General features: G+C 42.5%; 1 protein-coding gene across 14 annotated transcripts in view; it reads left to right on the forward strand.

The window, feature by feature from the left end:
• Positions 1-24,131, forward strand: part of TBL1X (transducin beta like 1 X-linked) — a 211,091-nt gene that overhangs the window by 143,112 nt on the left and 43,848 nt on the right. For 10 of the 14 annotated variants that reach the window (XM_070257969.1, XM_070257978.1, XM_070257971.1 and 7 more), the window contains 2 exons: positions 7,471-7,559; positions 17,788-17,895. In XM_070257969.1, coding sequence (XP_070114070.1) covers positions 17,838-17,895 — 58 coding nt within the window. In that variant the 5' untranslated portion in view covers positions 7,471-7,559; positions 17,788-17,837. Of the gene's footprint in view, positions 1-4,356; positions 4,549-7,470; positions 7,560-17,787; positions 17,896-24,131 lie in introns of all 14 variants that reach the window. The other 4 variants (XM_070257974.1, XM_070257975.1, XM_070257973.1 and 1 more) reach the window with 1 other exon arrangement.

Here is a 24,131-nt window from a genome sequence, read left to right on the forward strand (position 1 = left end):
GTGATCACGCGCAGACTTTGAAGGAGCTAATGGTGCGGGCTCCCTGCGGTCTGCTGCAGCAGCCCAGGACCTCTGTGCTGTGTTCCCTTCACTTAGGAATCCCTTCTTGAAGGCAGATCGGTCTCCTCCGTATCTGGGAGTCACTCCACCTTACATTTCCTCTTGTACGACTTCTTCACCTCTAGAACGTCTTCCCCACACTCACTAAGCAGGTAAGAAATGGGAGAAATCACAAAGAAGGAAAACCATAAATTGAACAGAATACATGTATTCAAAGACAATACATGTCAATAATACATGATCAATATATGTAATATATATGAGATATATGTACATACAAACATGTATTCATAGACAGAATATATACTTATTCAAAGTGGGTCTGTTATAGACAGCATAGGGTTTGGTCTTGCTTTTTTATCCAGTCTCACAATCTCAGCCTTTTAATTGGAATGGTTATACCATTTACCATCGGCTATTTGTTTTCTATTTGTACTGTTCTGGACTTTTTTCCTCCTGTTCCTGCATACGTTTGCATAAATTGAGAATTTTTATGATTCTACTTTACTATTAGCTTATTAGCTACACCTCTTTTTTGTAGTGTTGCTCTAATGTTTACAACATGCATCTTTAACTTATCACTGTCTACATTTGGGTGGTATTTCCCCCCATGTGTAAGAATAGTTACCCCTATATGTACCATTTCTGCCACTCATCATTCCTTTGCACAATCCATCTGAGCTTGTTCTCCCCCGCCTTAAAGAACTTCCATTAGTATTTCCTGTAGGGCAGGTCTACTGGCACTGAATTCTCTCTGCATTTGTTTGTCTGGAAAAGTCTTTATTTTGCCTTCATTCTTGAAAGATATTTTGTCTGAGTATAGAATTTTTGGTTGACACATCCTCTCACTCTTTAAAGATTTTATTCCATTGTCTTCTGGCTTGCATTGTTTTGACAAGAAGTTTGCAGAATTTGTTATCTTTTGCCCCTGGATGTATTTGTGTTTTTTTTCTAGCTGCTTTGAAGAGTTTTTCGTTGGTGACTTGCAGGAAATTGATCATGTCTTCTTGGAGTTTTCTCTGGTGTTTATCCTGCATGGGGTTCGTTTAGCTTCTTGGCTCTGTTTTACCTTTTTAAACCTAGAATTTCCCAAACTTGTTCAATCTTGGGATCTTTGCTTTAAGTAATACATTATCATCTCTAAGAACTAGTGTTTCAAGAATGAACACTAAAATGAACCCTAACCCCACTTTGGGAAATGATGATGAAAATCAATATTTATTATTTTTGCATGTTTGTAACTCCATATTATAGTTGTAACTCCATATTGTAGGATTGTAGAGAATTGGGTTACCCAGAAGCTCCTGAGCATTTCCCTGGTAGTATGTAGAGTGTGTAGAGATTATTAGCTTGTGAAAGGGGTACGAGCAGTATCTGTCTGGGTAACTGCCAGCTTTATGGGCATGCTCCAGTAGCAATGATTTTCCCCATCTCAAGTGGAGGTCACAAATTTACCAAACTCTTTTTCTCTCACATTTGTTCAGTAATGATCCATTGACTAGTTAATAAATGCTAAAAGAAAGTTGATGGCACACCCAAGATTACCATCTACGGATAACAGTACTGAAATGTTAATTCCAAAAAACATTCAAAATCTAAATTTTTTCTATAGCCGCTCCACAGCAAATTTTATCATTTAACTATACAGAGTGTTTTTAGAAGGAAAACATTTTAAGATGTTACTTGTTTTTAATTTACAGCTTTCTGGTATGTTTATGACATATATGCTTATTTTTAAAGAACATTAAAGACTGGGACTTTGGAATTTGTGTACAAAATTAATGTCATTAATTATTAAGAAAACAATACATTTTTTTCTGTGTCATAAATATAACTTTAAAAGGGAAGTGGTCCCTTTGGGGTTGTCTCTATGGTTGACATATAAACAGAGACAGGTACACATTTACTACAGGGGCAGAAAATAATCTGTCTAAATAAGAGGGTATTCCAAGAGTGAGTGTTTTTAAAGATGAGATGATAAGATATGAGGAAATAATCAATGCATAGTGACTTCTTACCTCACAGTACCCATTTTCCTAGTTGGGTGAGTGAAAAGAGAAATGAGGATGATGGCCTGGTTTTAATTCCCGATGGATAAGGGCTCATCTAGAACTGCCCTACTTCTTGACACTATTATGATATTAAAAGTAACATTTATTTTTATAAGTCATTAGCATCTTGGCACACTTGCATTCATTTTAGTCAAATACTATCATCTTTACATTTCAAGCTTCCAAAGTCTAAAAAAATTCCCGTTGGTTTTATATTTCTCCTGGAGAACACAGTCTTCCACCAGCAAAGCCTGCACTTATTGGAATGCCTAGTGACTGTTGTATTCAAAGTTCATCAGAAAGTTGTCTTTAAAATGTCAACACATTGTTGAAAAGTCTTTCCGAGGGAAATTTGGGAGAGTTGGGCAAACCATCGCATATTGAACATGGAGTATCATCATCTTTGTGGATGCCTAGATACATGGAGGATCAAGATGAAGAAGGTGGTTCACAAAGTTTCTGCTGCCTACGGCTCAGAGCTGTGGGACAATCACGACAGTAGAGTGATGATTTAGTGTGTGTGAGCACCTGGCATGGCACTGTTGTCGGTGGTGCCTGGGATGCATAAGTGAAGACCCATCATGAGATTGTAGGATTCTTTATTTACTGAAAGAATTCAATGAGTTTAAAGCACTTAGAGCCAGGCAGACAATAGGTGCAATTACGTGTTAACTATTATTGTTTTTTAATAACTTTATTTAACCGGGTGTCACCAATCCTGTTGGATTGTGGAACCATTTTTAAGGTGATGCATACCAAACGCATACTAACAATCTGGAAAATATCCTTCTGAAGAACATGCTTTGGCAAACTCTACTTATTTTAAACCTCCAGTTGCTAGGCTTCCAAATTCATTTGGTTCTAGGTTTTCCTGACAGCAACCCCACACATCCTTGTCCCCATTCTATGGAAAATGATGCAGAGGCACTTGCTGAAAAGGCCTCCTGCCCCGGGTATCTTTCCCACCTGCCCTTCACAATGTGTTAGATTCTGAGGGTCAGGAATGCTACTGGTATGACCTAGCTGGGTAGTTCTGGCTGAGGTCTCTTGAGGCTGCAGTCATCTGACGGCTCAACTGGGGCTGCACCATCCACTTGCCTGGTGGCTCCCTCATGTGGCTGGCAAGTGGTGCTGGCTGTGGGCAGGAGGCTCCAGTTCTGCCCCATGCTGGCTTCTCCACAGGCAACTGGAGGAATTTTATTATACAAATTCGATTCTGTTTTATCAAGAGAGAGAATCAATATTTGTACAGTTAAGCATTTAATTTACGATCAATAAAAATGTATGTTTATCCTTTTGACTTAGTGATCCATATGGGCTATTTGTTTTGTTTTGTAAATTGGGCAACCAAGAAGAAAGTATTATGACAATCTATGAAAATATCCCTTAGACAATTCTTTCTGAATTTAAGATCTGCATGAAAGTGTTATTTCACCTTCTAATATTTCACAATAAAAATCAAGCAGAAGTCATGAAGAGGTGAACTTAGCGATTCTAAAATATGTTCTATTAAAATAAACTTTCCCAACCTTGGAATAATTGACATTTTGGTGTGGATCAGTCTTTCTTGTGGGGAGACTGTCCTGTGCATTGTGGGATGTTTAGCAGCCTCCTTTGTCTCCACCCACTAGTTGCCGGTAGCACCCCCCACTCCAGTTGTGACGACCAAAAATGTCTCCAGACGTTGCCTAATATTCCTTGGGATGGAGGACACACTTGCTCCTGGTTGAGAACCACTGTGCTAAAGTATGGATGCATTGTGATAATCCCATGCCTTTAATAGGGATTACATGAGTGGATCAATATCAGATTTCAGTGTAAGCAGGTACCTGGACATCCAGTGTCAACTCAAGTGGTCCTGATGCATCTAAACAGAAGTATAAGCAACTCTGAACTCAAAACTTTGATGCTAAACCACCAGGGGTTAGAAAGACAGCCAGGGCTGAAGGCAAAAACAAACAAACAAAAAATAAATCCAATGCCTCCAGTTGCCTGGTATTCTTTGAAAAGCTTCTGAGTGGCAGAGTTATTTGGTTTGCTCCAAGCAGAGAAATAGTGTGTTCTTCATCTTTGAGCCAGGGCTCCATATGGATTTGGTTGACATGGGAGAAGGCTTAGTCTGCGGTGGCAGCAAGTAGGTGAACTGTTCGGACCTTACCACAGCATGTGCTTGTCACACAGACGGTGCTTGCTGTGCAGGGCTGCAGCTTTGGTCATTTGCCAGCTGTGGCTCTTGTGTCGGCAGGTTTCCCGGCTCCCTCCTGCGCATCCATCCCCTGTGCCAACTGCCCTGCCTGCTTGAGCTAGACCATCAGCTCCTGTCCCCAGGTCCCCGTGTTCCCAGGTCCCAGCTCGCTCCAGCTCGGCCTCCCTCCGCCTGTTCTGTTTGCATCTTTCAGTCCTGGAGACGAGGAGGCTTCCTCAAAGGACGATAAAGGTAAAACGATGTGGGGCAATGCCCCTCCAAGGTATATACCCCAAGGGATGGAGAACGGGCTCAAACACATACCTCTACACAAATGTTCATAGCAGCACTATTCACAAGAGCCAGAAGGGGGACACAAACCAAGTGCCCGTCAGCTGATGGTTAGATAAACAAAATGTGGTCCATCCATACAATAGAAGAGTATTCAGCATAAAAAGAAATGAAGTACTGATCTATGCTACATCATGGCTGAACCTTGAAAATTTATGCTCAGTGAAAGAAGCCAGACACAAAAGGTGTTGTATGATTCCATGTATATGAAATTGTCCAGGATAGGCAAATCCAGAGAGACAGAAAGCAGACTGGCATTTGCCAGGGCTGGGGGAGGGTAGATGAGGAGTGACTGCTTCATGGGTACAAGCTTTCCTTTTGGAGTGATGGAAATATTTTGGAACTTGACAGAGGGGGTGGCTGCACAACACCGTGAATGTACTAAAGGCCTTTCTACCTCCTACGTGGAAGAATTGCCCGCATACGTCTACACTGTGTCATGCCAAGAGCTGAAAGCAACCGGAAAATTATAGTCCTTTTTATATTTATTGTTACCTTTGAGAATAAGGAATGTATTGCTTTTGTTAAAATTCTTTGCATTTCACACAAATCTCTTCCAATACATAAACTTTTTGCCAACACTGTTGATAGTGGTTCTGTCTGGGGACTAATAATGGGAAAATCAGTCTGACCAGATATTAGAAGGTCGCATTTCTCATTTTGATTTATTGTTTCTAGCAGTAAACTGATTAATTTTGACATGTTGCATAACCAGAAGAATGTTACTAACTAAAGTCATATTTCCCTTTTTTGTGTGTTTATGACACTCAGATGATGTTAATTACACTTACTGAGTTGAACAGCATATATAAAAGATAATCTTCAATTCTAAGACTCTAATTTGTAGGTTACCATCTGTTTTGGACCAAAGAATAAGAATTTGATCCTAAAGCTTTTTTCTGAACAGCTTGTAATAAGAGGTGTTTACATATTAATTACTTATTGAATTATTATGGATTTTGACGTTTTAATTTTCAGGCAATTTGGGGCTTGTTGTGGTGACATCTGCTCATATTTTGATACTTTATGGTATTTAGCAATTTCATCATAAGGCTCTTTTTCTCCCATGGTGATTTACAAGCCAATCCTGAAAACAGTCATTTGCTTTCTGCTTCAGGTTACTATAAGGAGTATTGTCCTATTTCATCTCCACTACAGAATTTTTTTCATAATGAAATGTATTTCTATTTTATAGGCAAAATCAGTGTTCCCTTGTGCCTGCTTTACTCTGGTGCCCTTTAATTTCTGTTCAAAGAGTTGTAGAGGAATTTTGTTTAAATCTCATTTTTCTTTGGTAGTAGATTTTTCTTTAGTTGTCCTGCTTATTAATTTTATCTTATATATGCTTATGATGTTTTTTAAAAATGTATTGCAATGAAACTTAAGGGCCTATGAACCTGCCTATAGAATGTTTTTACTCTCCTTTCTTTTAACAACCTGACTATAAACATGAATCAGTGGGAATAATTTGCTTGAATTTCCTTAAAACGTTCCATGAGGTTCTGTATAAATTCACTAAAAAGAAACACCTTCATTCTAGCTTCGCTCGTGGATTTGAATTTTATTAAACCTGGTACCTTTTTATTAAGACTACTGAGTAAGAATTTAGAGAAAATGGCAGGCATTTAATTTCCTTAGTTCTTGAATTTGTAGATGACAGTAGATAATTTAAACTTTGTAGGAGGCTAGATTCGTTCTAACCAAAGAAATTTTATAAGGAAGAAGGTAAATATTGCTCAGTAAATGGTGATTGACTGCTTAGTGTTTATATTGACTGAAAAATACAAACAAGTTTTTCATATGAAGGATTATTTTATGAGAGAGAAACCTGGCTTCTTCAGAAATCAATACAAATGGGACCCTTGTGAAATGGAAATTGAGTTCAGGCAGACGTCAGAGACACTGCGGGTTCAGTTCCAGACCACCGACCGCAGTCAAGCGAACATCACAATAAAGCAAATCACATGAACTTCTTGGTTTCCCAGTGTATATAAAGGTTATGTTTATACTACATCATAGTCTATTGTGTGCACTAGCATTATGTCTAAAAAACAATATACACACCTTAATTTAGAAATACTTTATTGCTAAAAAATGCTAACCATCATCTGAGCCTTCAATGAGTCATAATCTTTCTGCTGATGGAGGGTCTTGTAAAAATCACAGTATCTGCGAAACACTATAAAACGACGTGTGCCTGTACAATAATGGAAAAGTTGGGACTTATTGGTCAGTGCCTTTCTTTTGCTTTATTTTAGGGAAGCCAAGGGGGGAAAAGATTCTACTGTTGTTTCTGTGTTTGTATGAGCACAGTATAATTAGGGTGGATATACACACACAAATATGCACGCTGTGGTTATGGTAAATGTAAGCTCACACCACGTCTAAAGTTTCTCTACTGCATGTTTTCTTCTCTTAAAGGTGCACGCAGTTTAATTTATTAGTTGCGTGGGATACAGTCCCTAAAGCAAAGATATTTCAAATGGGCAGTAATTATCATTAAATGTTAGCAGTAGTAATATCTGAGCTAAAATTAATTTTATCTACTTTGAGACTCTTTGCTCTCAGAATTTCTACATGTACAATAATACCGACTAGTCATTTTAATTTCTCTTTTCACTTTGAAAATGAAACTGCATAGTCTGTGTTAAAGTTTAAGATGGGGATTATGAAACAATAAAATATGTTAAGTTTGAGTTGGATGAAAAAGAAAAACAATGTCATCCATTTGAAAGGGAAGACATAAAGGAATAGGAGAGGTCAGAGGTGAATAATTCCCAAAGAATGTTACGGTTTTTTTCAAGTTTCCCCGTTTCTCACCAGGCGGCTCCTGGCAGACGCTTTGTGATTTCTCTGATTGGATGCTGGGGAGCCCACTGTTCCAAAGGTCCACACATGAAGTCACCATAAAGGTAAGCGCCCCACCTGCCACTGGATCTTTGTCCCTTTTACTGAAGTCCGTTTCAGAAGCAGAACTGCGTCTTGCCCAAACTGAACATCTTCTATTTTAAAATGATTTTTTCAGGAGGAAATTGAAAGTCTTTCTCTTTGCTGTAACTGAAGGTAGTAGATAGAGCATCGTTAAATTATTATGGGCTGTATAGTCAATTCTACATGAAGAATTGGCCTTTTACTGCCTTCTAAGAATTTTGGCTACTGAGCATGCCACTACGAACTTTTCTGGGTCTTACCAGCAGAGGATGACACCTTCTAAAATCAATCTCTCCTGTCAACATTGTGAATTAAAATTTTTAAGCTGAAAAATTAATTGTAATTGGGCACCTGAGTATAGATTTTATTTGGCTCCTGTATCTTAATTCTATGCTTTATTAGTTTCTTAATACGATTTGTATCTATCTGCAAATTGATTTGCTAGTTAACCTTGAAACTTATTAGAAAAACACAGAGATTACTATTTATAGGTCTAGTGAGATGAGAGGGTTTCCAGAAGAGCCACCCAACCAATCATAGGTGCACAGGTGTCTGGAGTTGAAGCCCACATCCCAAATTAAAACAATGCCCACCCCCCCCCTTTAAAAATAAGTTCTGTAAAAGTTATCTTTGGTAAATGGGATTTTAGTGTTTGATTTTATTATTTATTTTTTGTATTTTCTGGTTCTTTAATTTTTTTTTAGAAAAAAAGCCCCACGGCACTTCTGTAATTTAAAAAACCTTATACAGATAGAAATTTGGGGAAGATTTTTTAATTTATTTTTTAAAAAACCATCAGAACCAAAATGATAGACCTAAATTTAACTAAAGTGTCTTATTGAGGTATTTTTGTTTAAAACCAAATGTCTAAAAATTGTTTTAACAAAGTAAACCTGCATAAGAATCTTGATTTTTTAAAAAAATTTAAAAACTGTAATTTGTTAATAAAAACAAAAATTTACAAAATGTTAATTAACTTGAGTGTGTGATTAGCTTTAATGTAATATAAGGTTTTCAAGGTTCATCCATGTCATAGCATGACTCCTTATTTCGTTCTTTTTTGTGGCCAAATAATCTTCCATTGTACGGGTAGACCTCATTTTGTTTATCCATCCATCAATTGGTGGGCATTCGAGTTGTATTTGCCTTTTGGTGGTTCTGAATAAGCTGCTGTGAACATTCGCGTACACGTTTTTGTGTGGGCGTATGTTTTCATTTCTCTTGGGTAGGACACCTGGGAGTGGAATTCCTGGGTCGCATGGCAACTCTCTAACATTTTGAGGAAGCGTCAAACTTTTCCAGAGTGACTGCAGCATCAGTCAGTATTTTTCGAAATGCAGTTGAACCACATTCTGAAGGTCAGAGGGAAGATGGAAGAGGAGGTCTGGTGCTCATCAGTGTTTGGATTGGGTAGTAATTTGGTACTTAGGGGACATAAACTCCAACTGAGTTGAATTGAGCACACATTGAATTCCTCCTGTGCGTGAGGCCTTGGCATGTGACTGTATGGGTGACTTTGGGGTTTTGTGTAGCCTTTGATAACTCGTGCAGTTCATACATGCAAATGGCCATTGGAGATTATGCTGGGAAATGGCACTGTGTGGCTTACCTCCCACAGTACCTACTGCGCAGCAATAAGATTGGGAGTCACCTGTAAATCACTTGCCCTTTCTCTCTGTATTGGGGGCTGTGCCTCAGAAAGTGAGGGCTAATAACTCTTTCCAGTAGACTTAACTAGTTTTGACAGGGGTCCTCCTTTGAAAGCCACTCCCAGCAGACCGTGGCAGGGGTGTTTTCTTGGCTCTCAGTTTTAAAGTGGTTGGTATGTTCATGAGGAACATCAGCATTTTGGGGGCATCACCTTTAGCTTATCAGACAGGAAGATTTCCAGCCGGGAAGCGACAAGGCATTTATTCTCTACTGTAGAAACTGGGAAATCTTCGAGAGAGCTGGGAGCATTGAGAGAAGGGGTGGCGAACACTTTCTGTCCAGGGCCAGAGAGTAAGTAGGTTAGGCTTTGTGGGCCGGCTGGTCTCGGCTGCAGCCATTCAGCTCTGCCGTTGGTGTGTGAAAGCCGCTATTGATTGTACATCAGTGGACAAACATGGCTGAGTGCCAATAAAACTTTATTTCTGGACACTGGAATTTGAATGTCATATCAATTTCATGGGTCATGAAATACGATTCTTTTGATTTTCTTTCAACCGTTTAAAAATGTAAAGACCATTCAAGCTCACAGGCCTTGAAAAAGGAAGCAGCAGGCCAGAGTTGGCCTGTAGGCCACAGTTTGCGGACCTTGCCCTAGAGGAACACACGTCCTTTTATTTCTGCCTTTTCTCACTGCCCCCCTTTGAGCCGAAGGACATCTGGAGGTGCAGCTCTGCAGGCTCGTGATATGCTTAAAACAGAGTGCAAGCTGCACTTACTTGGCGAAGGCGCCACAGATGTTTGGGGAGCCAGGACTTTGAGGAAGTGGAGGACCTTCCTGCCCGTCATGAGGAGAGGCTCTGGACCTGTGTAACAGCCCTGACCTGGGTTCTCAGCCAGAGGCAGGCCTCCCACCCTCAGGGGACGTTTGGTCAAGTCTGAAGATATTTTTCAGAGGGAGGGGTGCTACTGGCATCGAGTGGGTAGAGGCGGGGGATGCTGCTGCACACCCTACAGTGTATAGGACAGCCCCACAGCAAAGGTTTATGTGGTCTCAAATGTCAGTAGTACTGAGATTGATAAACGCTATTCACTGCTACTGTTAGTATTTTATTTTGTATTTTCAGTTTTATCAGTCATGGCTGTGGAAATTTAAGCCACTGAGCATTTGATTACAAAACTGGGTTCCTATGCTGACGTAAACACGAGGTCACTGGACTCTTATCTAATACTTGGGTTCATAATGCTTTAAGTGTTTTCCCCTTTTTTTCCTTGAGGAACATGGTCCCTGAGCTAACATCTGTTGCTACTCTTCCTCCACTTTGCCTATGGGACACCACTACAGCATGGCTTGATCAGCGTTATGTAGGTTTGCACCCGGGATCCAAACCCACAAACCCTGGGCCACCGAAGCAGAGTGCACAAACTTAACCACTGTGCCACCAGGCCAGCCCCAGGTGTTTTCCTTTTAAAAAAAATTTTTTATTCATTTAAATTGAAGCTTCAAAAACTACTATAACACAAGATTTATGAGATTCAGGCCACCTCAGTGGGTGAGGCATCTCCTGCCTTTATATCTACAGAGAAAGCTGCGGGGTTTATTTTTCAAAACTCCAGGAGACACATTTTATGAGTAAATGAGCTTGCTTATGACTCCACCTACTGCAGGAAAAGGAATCATCAAGGCCAAAATAAATCCTGCGTATGTGGGTGAAAATCACAGTGTTTTAGAGGTTTCATACCAGCCTGGGTGTATTCCTGAAATTTGAGGGCCAAGTGCACATTGTGGACAAACTGTTTGCAACTTCTCAGTCTTAAAGATAATTAAAATCTGTAAATTAATTTACAAGTTAATTGGAAGTGTTAGCTTAAAGACCAAAGTCATTAGGAAAACAGGACAGGCTACTCTTATGTGGAAGCAATAGCTGTCATTGTCTTCTAAGGCAGTCTGCTTTGAAATCTTGGGTCCATAAATGTGCACTTACCTATGTAGAGAGGAGAAGAATATAAAAGGAAAATTGTGCTGTTTGTCTTATGTACATTGTCTGCCTTATATGTGATACGGACTTTCATACCGGTGGTTTGCTGTTACTAGGTTGAGCATTTTTAGGAAGACTTCCTTCTGGGTCTCCTTGCCCCACAGGCAGAGAAAATGTGCAGAGTAGTTAGGCTGGTGAGTTCAGAGGGTTTGAGAGAGAACCTGGTAGCCACTCAGGAGGCATGGGAGGTAACTCCAGGACGCCTTTTCTGTCATGTCAGCATCTGCTGCTGATATACACAGGGATTTTGGATGAAGGCCCCAGCCAGCCATTAATTAACCCTGAAGGGCAGTCAGACACAGAAAGGACCCTTTCTGAATACCTCACCCTGGGGATGTTTTCTTATTCCTTGAAGAGCAGCATTATTTTTCTAACACAAGACCCACCCCCCCTGTTCTCTCAACCCTGTACCCTCATTTCCTACTTAGAAGTGCTGAGTTGTTCTCACACTGATTATTTCTGAAGACATTGCCAGGTTTTAATTACATTTTAATGAATGTGAGAACAGTTCATGCTCATAGGAGAAAATTTGGAAAATACAGAAAGGCGCACACACATCCTCAGATATAAGCGTAGCATAATCCCACCTCTGAAGATAGGTGTGAGAGTATTTCAGGGGGTATCTTCCATTTGTGTGTGTGTGTGTGTGTGTGTACAAAACAAAATTTAGTGGCTGCACATTGCATCTTGAAACCTACTTTTTTCACATAGCACTATATCATGGACATTTTCCCCGGTCATGAAAATTCTTTTAAGGACTGTATCTGATGGCACTGGTTTATGCCCATATTTAAATGGCGGTGCTACTGCTAGGCATATGAACTCTGGTAATAAAGTAATATAGTTATAATTTTGGATTATAATATGATATAATATTTATAAATTTGGACCATGTGACTCAAAGTAAATAAATATAACTGTAAAATTAGTGAAAAATCTTATCTTTTGGGAGAACTTTTTCTTACTGTAAAATAATATACATGAACTCATTGGTAAATGAAGATAATTCCATGAAAGAAAGCAACCGAGATGAACCAGTGTTAATATTGTCATGTATTTCCCCCAATCTTTTCTATGTATATTATTTTCCTATAATTAGGATCAATCTATAAATGTTTAATCATATTGTCATTGGACAGCAATGTTTCCAGAGCTACATCCTGGCTCAGTTACAGTTACGCAGGAGGAGGAGATGTGCAAAGTGATAAATCAGCCTGCTTCATCTCCAAAATAAAGTGGTCCTCAAGCAGAGTTTAGGAAAGGATTTCGATGCGAATGTTGATACGTACATCAAAAATTTCATCTTAAACCGACCACTGATGGTGGAATAAAAATGAGCTCAGTTCCTGTTTGCAGAGATAAAGCGAACAGCGAGGTCAGAGCCACTGCGTTAGAGTCGACAGGGGATTTCTTCGTGTCCGTGGAGAAGCGCAGAGAGAAAAGTGCCTTTTGATGATGAGGTCATTTCGAGCAGATTTGCCAGCTGCTCTGGCTCTCAGTCCTCAGTCTGCATGGAAACAAGGCCCGGAGACCTGAGCCTTATCCAGAAGATTACTTTAAGCGATGGATTCTTCCAGCATGCTCGCCAACAGGCTAATAACAGAAACGAGAAATGAGACAAACTTTCTTCCGTCCCTGGAGAAACAAAGGGCTGCTTTAACAGATTTTAAGAGCTCATTTCATAATGGGGCAGATTGTGAAAAGAGCAGCTTTCTGCTGAAGTGGGATGCGATGCGCACCACATTCCGCCCCTCCGAATCAGCGTGTGTGGAGTTCGCTGTTCCGAACAACGCTCTCCCCCTAGGGGCCAGGCGCGCACTCGCCCTTTGGTTTTTAACCACCAGCGCCAACTCTCAAGTCGGTCTCTTGTGATTATATCTTTTAAGATAATTAAATAGCAATTAAGATTTTGTTGTTTTGGTGTAGTCCTCTCCCTTCCCAGAGAACGAAAGCATATTAAATACTATAAATATAAAATAAAATGAAACTCTTAAATGGCACTTCTCTTGGCGACTGAATTTTGAACTATTTTGTGAAGGGAACCGTGATTCATAGGAGCTTTTGCCACCTTGAAATTAAATCGTAAAAAGAAGAAATACTGTAAATAATTTTCCCTTCAGTTTCTTGGCGGCTTTAACCCCAAACTATTATTTATGTTGGAATACTTAGCTCTAGTGGGGAAACTCCAGAAATGTCACCAGCCTGCACCAATTTCTTCTTTAAGCAGCACTGAGGGAATGTTGTGGCTTTAAACCGAGGTGGAAGGCGGTTATCTGCTTTTTGCGCAATCACAGCTCCAAAGACCTCAAATCAGCCTAATTGAAGGTGTCTCAAATTAAAACTGGGTCAGGCAAGAAAATAAACACAATTGCACTAATTAAGAACTCGTTCCCTGCCCTCCCCCCGCTTTTGTTCAAGGCTAAGGAGGATCTACCAATGCCGCAGAAGCTTTCTTTTATCCTAGAACTGGAGAGGCCGGAAAGCATCCACTGGAGTTCTCAGAACTCGAGGCTGGAAATGGATGCCTTTCCAGAAGCCAGCTAGGTGTTAAAACATGAGTTGTGTCTCCAGCTCTACATATTAGAAAAGAAATACCCCATCACGGTTTCTGGGGCTAGTGCCTTTTTTTGACGGGCTTTTTTAATAAGCACCACCTTGCCTGTTGGGAAGTCACCCATTAACCATTCCGAGGAGACCAGCTCTGAGTCGCTCTCTGGCGCGGGTGGTGTGTTCTCCTTGTCCCTCCAGAAGGCCTTTTCAGGGCGCTCCTCGGGGCTGCTTGCCGTTGACTGAATAAGAGGAATAGCTAGCACATCTTGGATCTCTTCTGAGCATGGGGCCCTGCTCTGAGAAGTGATGTAAAAGCACTTAACCCTCACAGCCTCTCCCAGGTATAGGGGCTGTTGCTGTCCTCAATTTAGAGCTGGAGAAACAGCCACAGCACCTGCCGTGCGAGCCACAGCTAGAAAGGGAAGGAGACACGATGAGAAATCAGGCTGTCTGGCTCCTCGCCAGATGGTTTTTGTTTTGTTTTCCCTGCTGCTTACAAATCAAAAGCCCTTTCAGAAGTTAACTCTGTATTGGAGGAAGCATTCCGATCCCTGGATTGTAAATTGTTAGAAATTTAGAGAGAAAGTGAATCTGTGATCAGAAAACAGAGAGCCAGAGCTTAATCAAAGTTTCCCTGTTGGAAAAAAAATGATGCATAAAGAAAAATAGAGGATTGGGCTACCAAGAATTGTTTGTAATTCCCTGGATCTTGAGGCTCTTCTCACTCTCTGTCGTCCTCTGAGAACAGGTGTGCAGACACCTATATTGATTACAAACACCTGGGGGCGGGGAGGGTCCGCAAGGCTCTGGGTGCAGGTGTGTCGTGTTGTCTGTATGCATCTGGATGCCTTCTCCTTAGAGAACAAGAAAGATCTGGATGCTGAAAGACAAAATCAGTATTTGATATTCTTATGAAAACACTGATAAGTTTGTAGAAAGATTTTACATAGGCGATTTGAAAAAGCAAAGCTCTTATGGTGCATTTTAAATGATCACTTTTAATAGCTTGGCGGTTTCCTTCAAGCCATGTCTGTGAGCTAGCTCCACATTGCTGGACAGCTTTATAAATGGAGTTCCTTTCAAATACAAAATGCTTATTTTTCCTCTGTAGCAGTGGTTCTCAACGAGCAGCAGTGCAATTTGCCACATCTGGCAGTGTCTGGAGAGGTCTTGATCATCACAGCTACGGGGGTGGGGGAGGTTGTACTGGCGTCTAGTGGGTGGAGGCCAGGGATGCTGTTGAGCATCTTGAGTGCACAGGACAGCCCCACTGCAGACAGCCGTCTGGCCCCAAGTGTCAAAAGTGCTGAAGCAGAGAGAAGCTGGTAGTTACATTATACTGTTTCTGAACACGCGACATGACAGAATAAGAGAGAAAGGGGTTAGAGGTGGTGTCTGAGTCTGTTCAGGTTGCTATAACAAACACTGCAGACTGGGCTGCTTAACCAACAGACGTTTATTTCTCACAGTTCTGGAGGCTGGGAGTCCAAGATCAAGGCCCCAGCAGCCTTGGTGTCTGGCGAGAGCTGGCTTCCTGGTTCATAGACTGCCTTCTTCTCACTGTATCCTCACACACAGAGAGAAAGCTCTCTGGGGTGTCTTCTATAAGGGCATTAATCCCATCATGAGGGCTCCACCCTCAAGACCTGATCACCCCCAGTGGTCCAACTATTCACCATGGGGAGAACCTAAAAGTCTGAATTCGTCATTGGAACTGAGTCGTCATCATAACGGCAACACTCAGCATCACCAAGAGTCTGTTCAGAGCGACAGGATTCTGTAATTTATATTTTTGTTCTTGTTTACTTTCTCCTCAAATAATACTTTATTTTTTCATTTGGTTAAGCTCTGGTTTCATAGCTTTTTATTTAGTCTCTAATATTTTCCTAATGCTGTTTATGAGTGAACTCCCTAGAGTTCAAGCAGAAATTCCAGGACAAATTTATATTTTGACTGATACAGAAATATCACCAAATCAAGTAAAGTCGTTGAGTATTTTTGCATGGCAAAGTTCTGGTGACTACAAAATAAAATTTTGTGGAGACTATAAAGTGAGACCTGGAAGGACCCAGGAGCAGCTGTGTTAGTTATTCACTGCCGTCGAACAAACCACCACAAACTCAGCAGCTGGAAACAACATGCTTATTTTCTCCCAGTTTTCTTGAGTCTGGGGTCTGGGTACGGCTTTGCTGGGTCCTCTTCTTAGGGTCACGAGGCTGCAGGCAGATGGTGGCTGGGCTGCATCCTCATTTGGAGCTTGAGGGGAGATCTACTCCCAAGTTCACGTTGTTGGCAGAATTTCAGTTCCTTGTGGTTGTCGGACTGAGGCCCACAGCTTCCTGAAGGCTACCCCCTAGTCCCCTGGGCAGTTCATGCGATGGCAGCTTTCATCTTCAAGGCCAGCAGGAGAGCTTTCCCTCCAGTCTGCTCAGTCAGAGTCTTATGTAATGTAACATAATTATGGGAGTCACAACTGGTCACCCTTGCCGTGTAATGGAACCTTACCAAGGGAGTGGCACCCTTCTCCTTTGACATATTCTGTGGGGTAGAAGCAAGTCACGGGTCCTGTGCACATTCAAGGGGAGGGGATTATATCAAGGTGGGACTCACTGGGGGCCATCTTGAGTATGACCTTTACAACAACCTTTGGTTCAAATCCTCCCAGCTTGAATGCATACTTTGTCCTTTTATCTTTTTCCTAAAGCAAGCAAAAACCTAATTCTCATTTGATGATAAAGTTTTGCCGCCAATAAAGACGCCTGAAAATGTGTAACATGGACTCTGAAGACAGTTCCCAAACAGCCTAAAATGTTGGTATTGGCGACATCATTGAACAAAGTTGTGGCCTTTCTTGGCTACTGCCATTTGGAGTGACCACTCTTATTGCTCTCTGAATCCTGCTTCGTCCATGTACAAGAGTTCTACTACTTGATTGACTTTTGTTCTCTGTGGGCTGGCTTGTTCATAGGTCTAACCAGAGGATCATTATGGAAAAACTCAGACTCTATCTTCTTGGCTACCTCAGACATAGAGGCTCCCAAAATTCTCACTATATCCCCTAACCTCCCAAGTTTCCTCCTGCAGTGAGTTTGGTGGCAAAATACAAATGATATAGGCTTCCTGACTTCCTGAGACCTGGCCTCTTTATGGAAATGATGTCAAGGTGACATACACATTTCCTTAGCTCCTCCCTGATCTTTGTCCTCTTTCTCAGTGCTGCATACACTCTGGAGGTAGAGTGACCATGGAGTTTGTCATGTAAACTTTTATGAATGGAAGGTACCAGAACAACAGGTGCAGCTGGACCATGTGGTCACCCTTCCTAGGGGTGCTGACATGACCACTTGTCTACTCAGTAATGTTCTCCATCTGTCTGGAAAAGCACTCAGGGTCTAGGACAGCTGCCTCTGTCAAAGAGCACCTCCAGATTCCAGTCATGCTCCTTATCACATGCTTTGTGATCATAATGCACACGAGATTTTTTTTTTTCTTTTTGGTGAGGAAGATTTGCCTGAGGTAACATCTGTGCCAGGCTTCCTCTACTTTGTGTATGGGATGCCTCCACAGCGTGGCTGATGAGTGGAATAGGTCTGCACCCGGTATCTGAACCACAAACCCAGGCAGCTGAAGTGGAGCATGTGGAACTTGAACCACTCGGCCAAGGGACTGGCCCAAGTGCATACATGATTTTTATTGAATAAAAAGTCGATTATTTGTTTTCATTTTGTTGCCCGTGTATTTATCTTCATTAGTGTGGTTTATACCTGACTGTGTCTCTGCCTTATAAAATACACCAATACTTCTTTTTACAAATTTTGTGTAATCACATAATCACAAACTAAAATATGAATCAGGCGTTAATTACCATCATGGGTATTATTTGTTTCAATTGTCTCAAGAAGAATGTATTTTAAAAAAACATAGGCAGTGATTCAAAACTCTCTTTCCTCTTTCTCTCTTGCCTTTCTAACAGAAGGTGGCTCCCACTTCATAAAGACCTCATCGCCGCGAGGTGAGGCTAAGATGAGCATAACCAGTGACGAGGTGAACTTTCTGGTGTATCGCTATCTCCAAGAGTCAGGTAAGAGGGTTGGTTTTCTGTCGGTAGGAATCTCATCTTCCACATGCTACATGCGGAGCCATCAATCATTGATCAAAAAACCGGGCTATACCAAAAGAAGAGCTAAGAGCATTCTTATTAAGAGTGTTCAAAGGGAGAAGAGAAGATTCTGGGGCTGACCCATCCCCGGGGTAGGATGAGGGAGTATGTCCTTTCTTCCCTTGACATTTCTGTTCAGATGAAATCAGATTGGAATTAACATCAAGAGCAGTTGTGATAGACATGGAAAGTGGGGAGCAATTTGGTGCTCCTGGCCTCTGCCATAGTGAGGGCATTTATGGGCTGGTGTGTATACATACATATGGTGTATGTGTATATGTAGTGAATATACATGAATGAATATACATGGGGATTTCACGTCGCATTATTCATGGAAGGTGTACCTTCTTTCTATTTATGTATTAGGTCATTTGGATCAACTAAAGCTGATTAAAATAGAAGCTGATATAAAAAATTGATATACAAAACAAAATATGTACTACTTGACACCTGTCAATCAGGGAAATCACTACCACCGCTCTGATACCTTAGCCTCGGAACTTAGGGGAATCGCTCATCTGGAGATGTTCTTGCGTCACAGAACTGACAGATTCTCAGAGGTGTCTGCAAGTGAAAATTCCATGTACCAAACCCTGCTTCCCTGTAAACTTTCAGCATTCAATTCGAGATTCTTTCCTTTTAGAAACACCTCTGCACAAAGATAGGATGAAGGCAAAAATGCAGTGAAAATGTGTGAGCAAAGCCCAAGCTGCAACTGTTGTCCCTGTGCTTGTGTGTATGTGTCAGGATAGATAAAGGGTGTGAAAGAAGAAAAGAGCTTCTGCGCCGAACCCCGCCAAACCCCGCCAAACCCCATCCCTGGGGCCCCGGGGCACCAGCCTTGCTGGCCTCTTTGAATAAACACAGAGATCTCCATCCCTCCCCTAGAAAGGCCAGCCTTCCTTATTTAGAGTTTGTTTACACGTCTCTCACATTTGTTGGTAAAGTTTCCGTCACCAGGCAACTGAGAAGGAGAGCTGGGAGACAGCAATGCATAGAATTTCATCAGTGTCGATTTTATGTAACATCTCCTCAATTCCTGTCCTAATTTGTCAGTCCTTACAGTGAAGCGCCATACTTTGAGTTGGTATTTAAGAAAGAGATTATTGCCCTTTCTTCTCATGATCGTGCATATCCTGGAGTTGATTGGAGTCACCCACGAGGACATTTTCAAAACAAGAAGGGAGAGAAGAAATGCCCAATGTTTAAGTGTTCATTTTGGGATTGTTTTATATGTTTATCTCAAATCCTAAAGTTTGGGTTAAGCAGATATTCCTTGAGCTCCCACCAGGTACAAAGAGCACGTTCTCCTCAGCCTATTAATGTCTCTTTTCTAGTTGAAAAAGGAAAAAAGAAAAAAAGAAAACACGTCCTTTGCTCCTGCTTCCCCTTCAAGCATCTGCTCTCTCTGCCTCTTAGAACCATCAAACTCCTTACAAATAAGTCCTGTGTTCCGATAGGTGATTCACTCCTCAACTCCTCCCAATCTGGCTTTCTCCGCTAGAAGTTGACAGGAAGTTCTCTGTTGCCAAGTCTTACTTCAGTTGTTGTGATCCTTATGTTGTGTGTACGAGAAAGTGGGTATGCAAGGGAGAGGGGTGATGACCTTGCGGGTTGGGGGCCAGCTGGTTCTCCAGTAGATCTGCTCTTTGCCTCGCCGACCAGGGGTTAGACCCAGAACATCCCACCCTACCTTCGGGTGCAGTGAGGGACAAGTGCCCTGGCACCATGGTGTTCCTGGTGCTAGCCACCTGAGCTCGTGGCAAGAGTCCTGCCCCTCTGCTCTGGAGCCAGCAGACCCAGTTCCTCTCAATCCTTCTGTCTCCACCAGCTTCTCCCTTCGTCTTGTCCCCCATGTATCAGTTGTATTGGTTAGGATGCTTTGAGCTGCAAGTAAGAGAATCCCCAATGGGACGTTTACATCTTGGATAGTGGGAAGGCAAGGTGTTGAAGATGACACTTTCCTGTAAGTGTTATGAGAATCCAGGTCACATCTCTTCAAACTCAGGGAAGAATCCCAAAAGTGAACTTCTTTCCTTCCTCTGCCCCCAGAGGCAGAATTCAGACCATCTTAGATCCTTCTCTGGCTTTCACCCAACTGTATATTCTGCAACCTTTAAGGAAGAGGGGATTTCATTGCTGTCATTGTTAGTTGTCTGAAGCAAGGGCCTTGCCTGGAAAAGGACTCAATAGTGCTGATTTGTGATATCTCACAGTAGCAGGTTCGTGGCAGTCTGAAAGATGAAACTGGTTAGTAGTCAAGGCTTTTAATTAAGTGGTAAGAAACTTGAATTGCCAGCCCCAGCACCAAAATGGCCTGGTTGATTTTTGCATGAGTTACGGCCATCTGCCTTTGATGGGTAAGAGTCCATTGGCCTCTGTCTTATGGGGGTGAATTGTGTTGTCTGGGCGATTTTGAAGAGGCAGATTGTGGCAGGACGCTCTTCCCACTGAGCCCTAAGCTCGCCTCGGGATCTGAGATGGCAAGAAGCAAGGGAGCGAGCCCTGGGCATGTGTTTCAGCCTGCACAGGCTTCTGCCAGCAGCTCCTCCAAATATTGGATGAGGCATGAGTTGTTGTCCCTGCTTCTTTCTGAGTATGGCATGGGAGACCAACCTCCATTTCAACTCCGTATGAAAAGTGGGAAAATTTAATAAGTGAGGCCCTGTGAGCATATTAAATATTTCCTCTGGGGTTTCATCCCCAAATCCAAATTATAAACCTTTTCTCCCAGATTCAATTGGGCAGGGACCCAATGGACACTAGCTTTGGTGGAGGAGGGCCCTTTACGCAACCAGGGAGGTTACCCACCGGCAGGTGCCCAGACTCTGGGGAGAGAGCTGAATGAATGGGTTTGGTGATTTGTCATAAAAAAGTGAGTGTCTGTGTTATGTCATGTACACAGGGCCGACTCCATGACTGATGGATGGAGAGAAGGTCTCTTGTGTAGCTGGGTCAATGTCACAATCTATTGTGGAAAGGAGAGAAGGTCTGGGGCTTTGAGGCCAGATTTTCCACAGCCGTTAAATGATGGCGAGTCTCTTATTGGTCTCAACTAGCAACCTTGAAGAAGACACATCTGACCTTTCCTTGTCAAACATGGCTGCTTCTCCATCTCGCCCCACCTTCATCTCTTACATCTTTTTTTTAAAAAAATTAAGGTATAATTTTCATGCCCTAAAATTCACCCTTTTTAGAGTACAGGTTTGCAACGTTTGCCAAGTGTTTACAGTCTCATAACCACCAGCACAATCAGGATATGGAACAGTTCCAGCACCCCGCAAAAGCCCCACCGTGCCCCTCGTAATCAACCCCTCCCCCCACCACAGCCCCTGACAGCCACCGCTCTATTTTCTGTCCCTATGGTTTTGCCTTTACAAGAATGTCATATAAGGGGAAGTTACAGCATGCAGCCTTTAGTCTGGCATCTTTCACCCCGCATAATGCATCTGCGGTTCATTTGTGCTGTTGCACACATCAGTAGTTTGTTCTTTATTGCTAAGTAGTACGTGTTCCTTTTTAAGGATGCGTGGCAGTTGGTTTGTCCCAGTCTCCTGTTGGAGGACATTTGAGTTGTTTCCAGGCTTTGACGACTAGGACTGAAGCCACTAGAAACATTTGCGTACAGGTTTGTTGTGTGCACGTAGGTTTTTGTTTCTCTTGGGTCGATGTCTAGGAGCAGGATTGCTGGGTCATATGGTAAGTGTAGGTGTAAGTTTATCAGAAGCCAGCGCCCCCTTGCAGTCTCTCTGGGTAGCGAGGCACTTCGTGCGCATCAGTGCCTTCGTAGATGGGATTTGAGTTGTAGAGCTGCTGGGTGCCTGTAGTGCGGGGCCTGTTGGAAAGTAGGTAAAAGGACATCAGCCCTGGCAGATGAATCTGCAGGATACTAGTGACAGTTTACACTTCCTCTTAGGGTTTAAAATTAGCCTTTGTGAACCTGCATGGGACCACAGTTTCCGCCACTGACTTTCGTCCAGATCTGCCGAGTGAGAGAGCGTCCACATTTGCACACCTTTTCCTCTTTCAGCAGTGCAACTTTCTGCATAAAAATAGAAAACTCTGCAGCCCAGCCAACCCTCCAGGGATAAGACCGGGCGTCTGAGCAGGACCTGTGTTCATCTGTGGGGCTCCCAGAGACACAGCAGGCTTGCTGCGGGTGGGGCCCTAGGTACAGCCGATGCTGAGGCTTTCTGCGCATTTATGTGCCCACACATCCAAGCTATTGAAGTCATGGAAAACCTGGGGAAGTATTTCCCCATCTCAAGTTTTGTGACTGATCCACCCACTAGCAAGAACAGGCAGACGCTTCAGGAAAACCACTTGACCGCTGGGGTGTGGCTGTGCCAATGGAAAGAAACACACACGCGAAATCGAGTTTCACTGATGTTCTGTCAGGTGAGGCTGTGTTACTGGGTTGCGTGTCCCCGATGGCTGTCATTTTAAACATTTTAGATAAAGAAAGGAGCCATCATTACGGTAGGTAGTAAAAATTCATTTATTATCTATCACAAATCCCCAGGGTGATGAACTTCTTTCTTCATTGGGAAGATTTAAAGACCTTTGAGTATGACTGAAAACTCCATATACCCTGGAACTTGTTTTCAGATTTTTTATGATTTATAATCTAGAGGCCCCTTTGTTATACATATTTATTGCGTCCGTTAACATCACAATATATGCGTTATTCAGAGAGGAGCATCGGCAGTTTTCAAAAATGAGAATCTACACCCTAGACTGGTGCCATCGTCCTGAGAGCCGATATCTGTGCGCACGTGACTAGCCAGGTAGAATTAGGGATGTTCTCTTTGATTACATAATGTACACATAGTTCTGGATTATGTATCATCCTTATAAGTAAGGGGGAGAGTGAAATAGTTTGTACCCAGATTTTCAAGGTTTAAAACAGAATTTAGATGGCGTTCTCATTCGTTTTATGGAGCATCTATGCCAAGAAAAATAATAAAGATTTCCTCGCCAGGTGGCACACTTTTGTGCCCTGTGACGAGCCTCTGTAATGTCATTGTGGTTAGGACATAAGAGGAAGAGTGAGTACGGAGGCCTCCTCAGCATTTTCTCTCCCCAGGAAGCCCAAGCGCAAAGCTGAAGGTGGTTCTGTTCTAAACACACAGAGAGGTTTTACTTTCTGGAAAGGTTACCTAGCAGTTTGAAAAGCATCCATGTCAGCATAGCTGCTCCCTGGGACCTGGTGGGGAAGGAAGCCTGTTTGGGTAAGAGAGAGCCAGGCTGTAGTGGATGAACCAGCGAGGTCCCTGTTGGAATGGGGACAGGGCTGAGAGGGTGGGTCCCTGTTTGCCAAGGGGCCACAGTCGCTGCCAAGCTATTTCCACTGAAACATTATACTGAGCATGAAGAAGTCCCCTCGGAAAAAGCACCAGGTGACATGGGGCCTGTAAAAGAGCATGCTTTTTAAATCCAGCCAGTCCGGCTTCAAGAAGGGTTCCTGGGAATTTCAGCCCGTCGGTGGAGCAAGCACTTCTCTGAGGCCCTGACTCCTGAGCGGAGAGCTGTCAGTTATGTCAGGAATTCCCGTCCCCCCTCTGCTGGCCTCTCGTGTAATTTTGTTAGAATCTCTGCTTCACTAAAGGTTGAGCAGTTTGAGTTGAGTGTCATCTCTGACCCCAGCTCATCGTCCCCGATTTGGGAGCTGCTGTAGGTTGAGGGGTGACGTGTTGGAGAGCCTCACAGAAGAGGTGTGCTCTCTTCCTTCAAAGATGAGCTTCACCCTTTGGAGGGCACTGAAATGTGCTTTAAAACAGTCACCGTGGGAACAACCCACCTGGCCGTGGATGAGTGAATAGATAAGCAAAATGTGGTCCATCCACACAACGGAATGTTATTCAGCATTAAAAGGAAGGATGTTCTGACACGGCAACATGGATGAACCTCCAGGACATTATGCTCAGTGAAATAAGCCAGACGCAAAAGGACAAATACTGTGTGAGTCCACTCACATGAGGTCCCTAGAGGAATCAGATTCATAGAGACAGAAAGTAGAAGGGTGGGTGTCAGGGGCTGGGGTTGGCGGGGAGGGAATGGGGTGTTAATCTCTAGTCGGGACAGAGTTTCAGTTTGGGAAGATGAAAAAGTTCTGGAGATGGATGGTGGGGATGGTTACACAACAATATGAATGCTCT

The sequence above is a fragment of the Equus caballus genome, chromosome X (genome assembly GCF_041296265.1).
Source record: "Equus caballus isolate H_3958 breed thoroughbred chromosome X, TB-T2T, whole genome shotgun sequence".
Classification (NCBI taxonomy): domain Eukaryota; kingdom Metazoa; phylum Chordata; class Mammalia; order Perissodactyla; family Equidae; genus Equus; species Equus caballus.